Source organism: Malus domestica, chromosome 10, assembly GCF_042453785.1.
Source record: "Malus domestica chromosome 10, GDT2T_hap1".
Taxonomy (NCBI): Eukaryota; Viridiplantae; Streptophyta; class Magnoliopsida; order Rosales; family Rosaceae; genus Malus; species Malus domestica.
Window position 1 is genome coordinate 38,385,074 of NC_091670.1, and position 10,265 is coordinate 38,395,338.

Here is a 10,265-nt window from a genome sequence, read left to right on the forward strand (position 1 = left end):
CGCCGTAACACGATATTGTCCGCTTTGGGCCTTGACCACGCCCTCACAGTTTTGTTTTTGGGAACTCACACGAGAACTTCCCAGTGGCTCACCCATCCTGGGATTGCTCTCGCGCGAACTCGCTTAACTTCGAAGTTCCGATGGAACCCGAAGACAGTGAGCTTCCAAAAGGCCTCATGCTAGGTAGAGATGTGAATATACAAATAAGGCTTACAAGATCCACTTCCTTGGACGATGTGGGATGTTACAAATTTATATGTATATACAATGAATTGTTTGCTTTGACATTCTTAATTGTTACCAAAACCGTATATTTACTTGTATGAATATTAATGACAAAGCTATCACCAATTTTTTTGGTTTTTCGCGGAGATGATCTTCCAATGACGATTTAGCAAATGAACGGTTCTAATTATACCAAGTTGGCTACTTTTTCACTCTTGACTTTATTTGGTTTAAGAATAGAATGGCCAAGTTGGTCTGTTATTTAGAACTTGATTTTATTTAGTTTATGCACCCTTAGTATCTTGAATAAAACTTGAAGAAAGTTGAGGTTTTACCATAAAACCAATTGACAATATGGGGGAGTATCCCAACTTAATTATAAGCTCATGCAAGGTCATTCATCCCATCTCGCTTAACTTCGGAGTTCCTATAGAATCCGAAGCCAGTGAGCTCTCAAAAAGCCTCTTGCTATATGGAGGTGGGCATGTACATATAAGACATAGAGGATCCACTCCCTTGGGCGATGTGGGATCTAACAATCCACCCCTCTTAGGGGCCCGACATCTTCATCTGCACACTTCTGCCCAGGGATTGGCTCTGATACCAAATTGTCACATCCTGACCTGAGCTTCACCACACCCTGGGCTCAACTCTGCCGTAGCACGATATTATCCGCTTTAGGCCCCGACCACGCCCTCACGGTTTTGTTTCTGGGAACTCACGCAAGCAAAACTTCCCAGTGGGTCACCCATCCTGGGAATGCTCTGGCTCTTTTCTCGCTTAACTTCGGAGTTCCTACAAAACCCGAAACCAATGAGCTACCAAAAGGCCTGGTGCTAATTGGAGATGGGTATGTACATTTAAGGCATAGAGGATCCACTCCCCTGGGCGATGAGGGATCTAACAATCCACCCCCCTTAGGTGCCCGACGTCCTCGTCGGCACACTTTTGGCCAGGATCCACCACATTATCACATCCCGACCCTGGGTCCACCATATTCCGGGTTCGACTCCGCCGTAGCACGATATTGTTTGCTTTGGGCCCCGACCATGCCCTCACTGTTTTGTTTCTGGGAACTCACACGAGAACTTCCCAGTGGGTCACCCATCTTATGATTGCTCTTGCTGCGATCTCGCTTAACTTCAGAGTTCCTAAGGAATCCGAAGTCAGTGAGCTCCCAAAATGCCTCGTGTTATATGGAGGTCGGCATGTACATATAAGGCATAAAGGATCCACTCCCTTGGGCGATGTGGGATCTAACATAAGAAAACCTTGATTCAAGTCAAATTAGGATATCTTGGTGATTAGGCAAATAATCATAATCTTAGAAAGATTGGATATCTTATTTTAGATCCATCCTCAATAGTTTCCCGAATTAATTGGAATTACTCTCTACAAGGACTCCCAACATCTCTATAAATTATATAGCCTTGGTATTTACTAGGGATCTCTATCCAATCATCTCATATTCTCTATGAGGATGGACATTCTCTACCATGCATATAATCTCTACACGTCATCGTCTGTGCGTAGACATGGAAAAGCATCTCCTACACATCCCATAAGCTATTTGTCAATGGTCTATTATGACGTATTGCACATCATACATAATCTTTTTTTATAAAACTACACCAGTGATTCGATTCTCTTTCTTTGAAGAGATATAGGTCGTTCAATCTAGATTTAATCACGCTACCCAATCAACTTCATTCTCCCCTCGCCGGAGATCTGAGCAATTTTGATTGAATCACGCCTCCACCTGTGGATGTGCAGGATTTTGGTTTCAACAACCATAAGGAAATTGAGATTCCACTATAAATCTAATTGACAATATAAAAATTACCCTCACTTGCTTATAAACTCATGCAAAATCTTTTCTCTTATCAATATAATACTCATTCTCAACAAAATCTCTATTGTTTCCTAAAAAATCTAAGGAAAACTAATGAAAATGGCTTGAAAACCTTTAGTTTTAACGATAAGGACAAAATAAAGGGTAAAATGAATAGTACAAGGTTTGACTTTTTAGTGTAAAAATGTGGTTTTCCGTTAAAGTGAACAGTACTGCAGGCTTTTCGTTAAAACTCCAAAAAATCTATGGGTTCACCATCCAAAAAATGAATGCATTTTTGCTCACCACCATTTAGTGTAGTGTATGTTCACCACCTTATTTATCATCGTTAGACGAGTTTGAATTTTGAGATTTGTGCCTATCTACTACACAAATCTCGAAATTCAAACTCATCTAACGGTGATAAATAAGGTGGTGAGTATTGATAGGAGCATATTTATGCGACTTAATTGTCTTGTTCTCGTGCATTTACGTTGTGTTTCCTTAGTTATTTTAGTGTTTAAAGCCATTTTCATTTGTTTGTAGGTCTTAATAACAACCTTGGCAAGAAAAGTGCATTTTGGTGCATGTTGGATCAATATTGGGTTGAAATGGATTGCATGCATGAGGATGGACGTTTTGGGCATATGTGTGTGCATGTGTGTGTGTGCAATTGCAAGGATAAACAATGACAACTCATACACATGCAAACACATGGCAAAGAGAAGAACATTGAAGCAACCACATGGGAGCACACGGCATAGGGCAGAAAATGTGGGTGTTTGGTGCTTGAAATGATGAAGCATGTGTGTGTAAATGTAAAGGAAAATAGGGCAGAAAATGTGTGTGTGTTGTGGTTGAAATGATGAAGCATGTGTGTGTAAATGTAAAGAGGAAACATGCCAACACACACCCACACAAGCTGCACATGCAAAGGAAATGGAGTGGTCCTCTCTCAAGCCTATAAATACCACCTTCCATATTCATCAAAAGGACAACAGATTTTCTCCTTGCTTTGGCCGAAACTTCCCACCACCATTCTCTCTAATTTCAGCCAAAAACCACCTCTAGCCACACCACCCATCAATCCTAAACCTTTCCATACCATTCCCCATCCATTCTACACCATAAAAACCACCCAAAACCGTCCAAAACCTCTAGTGCCGCTGCTTGCAAGGAAGGAAATAGAAGGAACATCTTGTGCCGTGCCTATGCCCAAGCCTTGGGAGTGTTGGAGCGTTTCTAGGTGTTTTCTATCTTTGATTTCAATGTTTAAATTAAGTTATCTTTGTGTAATTGCGAGTATGAGGAACTAAACCCCTCTTAGTTAGGGGGTGATTCGAAACTATGTTCATGCTTACAATATGATTTGATTACATCCAATTGTGATTCATAAGTTGTGAATTCAATTTACTTATCCGTTCGTATAAAAACTGATTTGTGTATGTTGGTTGAGAGTGCACGCTTATTTTTCATGCATGAATTTGACGCTAGAATATAAGGGAGTTTCACCTAATCGTTATGAACTTATATTCACAAGTAGTGAAGGTTGCTAGTCACAATCACGTTAAGTAAATTCTTGGCATAAGTTTCATGCAAATCATAGTAACGAGTGCCTCGTCAATGCTTATGTTTTTCATAGAACTTAATGATTCTTGCTTGTATCTCTATTATGCAATTCATGTAGGGAACTTGTAGGGAATGTTTTGGGTTGTCGTATGCAATCATCCAACCTAATAATTTGTGGAAAATTTGAGGGTTAATTAGTGCAATTCACGGTTAATTTGGGGCGTTGAGTATTCATAGTTTATCGAAAAGCAACTGGAAATCATTTTGTATGCAAGTGTGACATGTGTGGAGAAGAACCTCCTAGCTAGCCTTCCATCCATAAGTTTAATTCAAATTCATTTACAATCTGTTTTGTTTTACAAAGTTTGTTTTGTTTTCAAATTCGTCAAGAACCAATCTCCCATTTATTTCAAAGTGTTAGATTAGTTAGTAATCACTTTAGTTTGTGTTTTTAAGTGTCTTGAGTCAAGTCATAACCCAATTTCGTCCAATTTAGTGTTAGGTGTTCAAAACTGCCCAGAAAGTGTTTTTAAGGCAGTTTTGAGTGTTTATTTGCTGTTTTGAATCTTTTTGTTTATCTTAGTATTTTAAAGTATAGTTTTGCATTCTTTGAGTCTAGTTTAGTGTTTTAAACTTTGTTTTTACGTTTTCAAGTCAGTTTCCAAGTGATTTAGCAATCTCTCCTAATCCCCGGCATAGAACGATCCCTACTTACATACTTTACTACAATTGACAAAAAGAGGGTTTAATTTGTGTGCTTATATATTTCGCATCAAGTATACACCACATTAAATGATGGTGAGCAAAAATACTCCCCCCAAAAAATGGCCATAGGCATTAATGACAAACCAATGTCCTTCTTACGTAAAAACCGACACTTTAGCGGGTGATGCCTATAAGAGCACCTTCAGCAGGGGAGGTTGCTCGGGGGCCAGGCCTCTAAACAGTAACAAATTGCTGGGGGGATGACCTCCAGCGTTGGGAAGCCTGAGCGACAGGCGAGGCCCAATGAGCAGGCCCGTCGAGGATTGCCAGCTTGAGAGCCTGAGGGCTGCGTCAGGCACGTGCGTGTTACACGCGCGTGGGCGTGCGTCTTCCGACAAAAAAACAGGCCTGGGGCCCGCGACGCTCAGTTTAATTGTTACCATTGGGGAAGCCACGTGGCTTCCCCATGTCCGTTCGATTGAAACGGTCCTATTTTTTGGACCGTTGGATTTCCAACGGTAAAAAACATTTAAAAATCTCATTTAATTTCATCTGTTTGATCTAAGATCAACAGTCCACATTATTAGGCTTTGTAAATTTAAAAAAAAAACAGTTTAAAAATCTAAAATGTTACCGTTGTGACACGTGGCACAATCTGGAGTGTTGGAATTTAATTTTTTTTTTAAATCCAACGGCAGAGATTAATTAGGTGAATAAAAATAAAAATAAATGTAAAAAATTCTTAAAAATCCGAACAAAAAATTATGAAAAATTATAAAAAATTTTGATTTTACTTTTCTACAAATACCTTCTCATTATGTATTATTTTATAAATAAATAAATACTAATATTTTATTGCCAATTGCCATGGCTATTCAGTGCAGGGGTGGAGATGCAAATGACAATTGCCAGGGGAATGCACTATTCATTAAGGGCAGTTACTGTTCACTAGGTGGATTAAATAGTGAATAGTCTGGGGGGAGGGCTCCTACACTGGAGTTGCTCTAACGCGTCTAAAAGGCATCGGTTTAGATATTGGATTTGTCTTTATTTTTTTTTATTCAATATAAGATTTTGTTTCTTAAGTTTTTTAGCCTTTTAACTTTAAACCATCTACCAAGAGGGATGAGGTATATCGATTCTGCCATTTGTAGGGGTGTTTCTATCATGTGCAATTGTATGTCAATTTTCCCTTTCTAATATAAACCACCTAACTCAATAAATTTAAGTGTTGGATCTTAAGGTACTTGTGTTTCTTTCATTTCAACTTAACATCCACCACTTCCGTTTAATAGTTTGGCCACTACTTTAACAAAATCCTCAAATAGCTATGGCTATGGAATTAGAGGCCATCCGATAGTTTACTCATTCTTCCTGGTGCTAGCTAAATTTGCTTTGTCCTTGGTATTAAGGGCAATAATGTAAACTCATCATCTAGGGATAATACTTAGAGACTAAGGAAAACTGTTAGTTTGATATGGTAATATTTCTCTTAGTTAGAAGGTTGTTGTACTAGGGATAACTCACACATGTTGTTTATATACCTCAAGTGTAATCTTATTTACTTGTGAAATGAAAATACATTTTCCTAAAATGGTATCACCCGCCATTGTCTCTCGACTTTTCTCTTCGATCCCCAAAATCCTGCTTCCTTCTGTGCGCTTTTCTATGTGAGCTTTCTCCCGATTGATCATCTTCTTATTCGATCTTGCTTGTCATCGATCATGATCGGTACTGCACTCTTCTTCTCTCTGCTCTTCTGGTCATGGCAACCTCTACTTCTTCTTCCTCGGCATCGGATTCTCATACTCTTCTATCGCCTGCATCTTCAAACCCTAATTCTTCGAATTCGGCATCAATTACGATCTAAAACATTGGATCTATGGTTCCGATCAAGCTTACTACTACCAATTACCTCACATAGAGTGCTCTCTTCACTCCGATTTTTCGCCAGTATAATCTCACCGGTCTGATTGCTGGTTATTCGCCGGCGCCGCCTTAATTTCTTACGGATTCCTCCGGAAATCGCAGTCTCAATCAGGCGTATGTTGCCTGGTTCGAGATGATCAAAACATTCCCATATGGATAAACTCAACCCTCTCTATATCCCTAATTCCTTACACTGTTGGAATCTCATCTGCTCGAGATCTATGGGCAAAATTAGAGTCGCGTCTTGCTGCTGCCTCACATTCTTACATCCATAAACTTCGATCTCGCCTTCGCAGTCTCACAAAAGGCGATCTCACTGCTGCTCAATACCTTCAACGTACTGAGGAAATAGCTGATGCTCTTGCTAGTGCTGGTGCTCCAGTTGACAATTCTGAATTAATTTCTGTGATTCTTCATGGCTTACCTCCCGAATTTGACTCTTTTGTGGACGCAATTCAGTTTCGTCTTGGCTCCACCACAATTGATGAACTCCATGGTTTGCTTCTTAGCAAAGAAGTCCAATGAATAATTGTAAGCAAAGTGCACCGGTGTCTTCTTTTCAGGCCTACAACACTTCTACTGGTATTCTTCCATTACCGACATCTCAAGGCTATGTTACTCAAACTCGTGAAATGGATCGCTCTTTCAACCAAGGCAACAACCACAATAATCGTGGTAATTTCAGACAAAATAATAATCAGCAGTTCAATAACTTCACTTGAGGCTTAAATCAGCGTTACAACCGTGGAACTCGATCCAATTTCTCATTCACCATAAATCTCTATTGTCAAATATGTCGGCAACCTGATCACGAAGCTTGTGACTGTCCTCATTGCATGGATCCTCACTATAATGGCAAGTCATCTCAAAAGGCTTTAACTTCTCGCACTTCCAATCCTTCTTCTACATTGATTGTTGACTCCGGTGCCACCTCCCACATGACCAACAACTATGCTACTCTCCAAAATCCTGAAGCCTACACATGACCTGAGCAAGTGTACATTGGTGATGGCAAAGGTTTGCCCATCACTCACTTTGGATATTCTAATATTACCACTTCACTTAGCAATTTTGCTCTCCAGAATGTGCTATATGTGCCTGCTTTAAAACATTATCTTTTGTCTGCAAATCAATTTTTAATTGATAATCAATGTTCTATGCATCTTTATCCTTCTCACTTCACTGTGAAAGACCTTTCTTCGGGGATGATGTGTTTTAAAGGCTCAGTACATCATGGTTTCTATCCTTTTCATCAGTTCTCCTACACTGACGGAAATCAGACCGCTCTCACAGCTACCATGAAAGCTTCAAGAACTCTATGGCATAGTCGGTTGGGCCATCCTTCAGCCAAGATTATAAATAAGCTAGCATCTTGTTCTTGTATCTCAGTTTTACAGAGTTCGAATAAATCATTTTGCTCCGATTGTGCATTAGGAAAATGTTCTAGACTACCCTTTGTGTCCGCTGCCTGTACTACAAGGAAACCTTTAGAACTCATTCATACAGATGTCTGGGGTCCCTCACCTACTGTGTCTCATGGTGGTTTCAGGTACTATGTCATCTTTGTGGATGACTTTACCAGATATTGTTGGTTTTATCCTCTACGTTCTAAGTCTGATGTACTCTCCATCTTCATGTAATACAAATCTCTAGTTGAAAATATTTTGTGTACCAAGATTATTGCTTTACGATCTGATTCTGGTGGTGAGTTCATGAGCACTTTATTCTCCAATTTCTTGACAAAGCATGGCATCCAACATCAACTATCGTGTCCCCACACCCTGGAACAAAATGGGTGTGCAGAACGTAAACACAGGCATCTTGTAGAAACTGCCCGCACTCTTTTGGCAGCATCTAAAGTTCCTCATCTCTATTGGGTTGAAGCATTTGCTACTGCAATCTATCTTATCAACAGGTTGCCTACTTTAGCTTGTTGTTCACCTTGGGAGTCTCTATTTCAGAAAGTGCCTCGTTATGACACATTAAAAATCTTTGGCTGCCTCTGTTTCCCATGGTTGAAGCCTTATACCTCATCAAAATTGGATCCCAAAAGCAAGGCTTGTGTCTTCTTAGGTTACAGTCTCAATCATAAGAGGTACCAATGTCTTGATCAAGTCACAAAAAGAATCTATATCTCTTGACATGTATTGTTTGATGAGTCTACTTTTCCATTCCATCAATCTTCATATCATTTCCCTACTGTCTAACCACAATCACCCATCTTTCATTTTCCTATACCATCGACCTTAACTTTTACTTTTCTTCCTACCCTGTCTCCCTTACCTATACTCTCTACCCCATCATCATCCTCACTTAATCCTGATTTTCCATCTGCACCTTCATCCAATCCTCATTCCTCCTCACCTCTATCTTCATCAAATCCTCCTTCCTCCTCACCTCTATCTTCATATGCACCTAGCTCTAGTCATCATCAACCACCACCACCTCCTATTAACATCCATCCTATGCAAACCCGATCTAAAAGCCTAAAGCCTTTACTGCCACTAAACATCCCCTACCTTCCCATTTGTCCCTTGATTACTTTCCTACAACCTATTTACAGGCTTCCAAACACAACCATTGGCGCCATGCTATGCAGGATGAATTCAATGCCCTCTTTAATACTGGCACTTGGTCCATTGTTCCTCCACATTCCTCTCAGAATATTGTGGGTTGTAAATGGGTTTTTCGGATCAAACGAAAACCTGATGGCTCCATTGATCGTTATAAGGCTCGGTTAGTTGCTAAAGGCTTCCATCAATAGGAAGGACTTGACTACATTGAAACTTTTAGCCCCGTGGCTAAACCAGTAACCATTCGATTATTACTCACTTTACTGCTCAGTATGACTGGTTTCTGAATTAACTCGATGTGAGTAATGCTTTTCTGCACGACAATCTTTTTGAATTGGTTTGTATGCACAAACCTCCAGGCTTCGAAGATCCTACTCAGCCACATCATGTATGTCAGCTTCACAAATCATTGTATAGCCTAAAACAAGCTCCTCGGGCTTGGTATGACAAATTACATGCTACCCTTCATTCTCTCCGCTTTGTGGGTTCTCAAAGTGATCACTCCCTCTTTGTCAAAAGGGATCCCACCTTGGTTTTTATTCTGGTTTATGTGGTTGATATACTGGTCACTAGTCCTTCCTCTGCAGCATATCAAACTGTGATCAAGCAACTCAGTGCATTGTTTCCCATCAAGGATCTTGGAGCTTTGCACTATTTTCTTGGTATTGAGGTTAAACGATCATCTACTGGTATCTTCCTATCTCAAACCAAATACATCTTGGACCTATTAACTAAAGCAAATATGGTTGAAGCTAAACCTTGCAGTACTCCCCTTAGTACCTCCAATCTTGATCATCACTCTCCACTGCTTGACAATGCTTCCGAGTATCGGTCTTTGGTTGGGGCTCTTCAATACCTAACCTGGACACGCCCGGATCTTAGTTTTGCTGTTAATCTTATGTGTCAGTTCATGCATACTCCTCGAGTTTCTCATTTTCAAGATGTTAAGAGAATACTTAGGTATCTCAAATGTACCATTGATCTTGGCCTCTGGTTTTCTAAATGTTCCTCACCACCTTCTATCGTGGCTTACTCCGACGCCGATTGGGCTGGTTGTGTCTTGGATAGACGGTCTACTGGGAGTCACTTGGATTTGTCAACTTCTCACTGATATTGGCTCCTGTCTGCCTTGTTCTGCTCAGCTTTGGTGTGACAATGTCTCTGCTATATCTCTTCCAAAGAATCCAGTTTTTCATGCAAGGACGAAACATGTGGAGATTAACTATCATTACATTAGGGAAAAGGTTTTGGCCAAACAAATCTCCCTTCATTTTATTTGTACTCAAGATCAAGTGGCTAATATATGCACCAAGTCTCTATCCACATCCAGATTTGTGCTTATTCGGGACAAACTTCAACTTAGAGTTCCCAAGTTTTGTTTGAGGGGGGATATTAAGGGCAATAATGTAAACTCATCCTCTAGGGATAATACT

At 40.1% G+C, this 10,265-nt stretch overlaps 1 protein-coding gene across 1 annotated transcript; it reads left to right on the forward strand.

Annotated features, from left to right (window-relative positions):
- The first annotated feature begins 8,847 nt into the window (after positions 1-8,847).
- Positions 8,848-9,943, forward strand: LOC139188714 (uncharacterized mitochondrial protein AtMg00810-like). Its single transcript, XM_070806399.1, has 2 exons — positions 8,848-8,995; positions 9,192-9,943. The coding sequence occupies exons 1-2, from the start codon at positions 8,848-8,850 to the stop codon at positions 9,941-9,943; spliced, it is 900 nt and encodes a 299-aa protein (XP_070662500.1).
- The last annotated feature ends 322 nt before the right edge of the window (positions 9,944-10,265 follow it).

Bases quoted from the DNA above. Each gene is read 5' to 3' on its own strand.
- LOC139188714 (XM_070806399.1), top strand. From the start codon at position 8,848: ATGCTATGCAGGATGAATTCAATGCCCTCTTTAATACTGGCACTTGGT. The intron at 8,996-9,191 runs GTTAGTTGCTAA...ACAAACCTCCAG, and splicing joins ATTGATCGTTATAAGGCTCG to GCTTCGAAGATCCTACTCAG.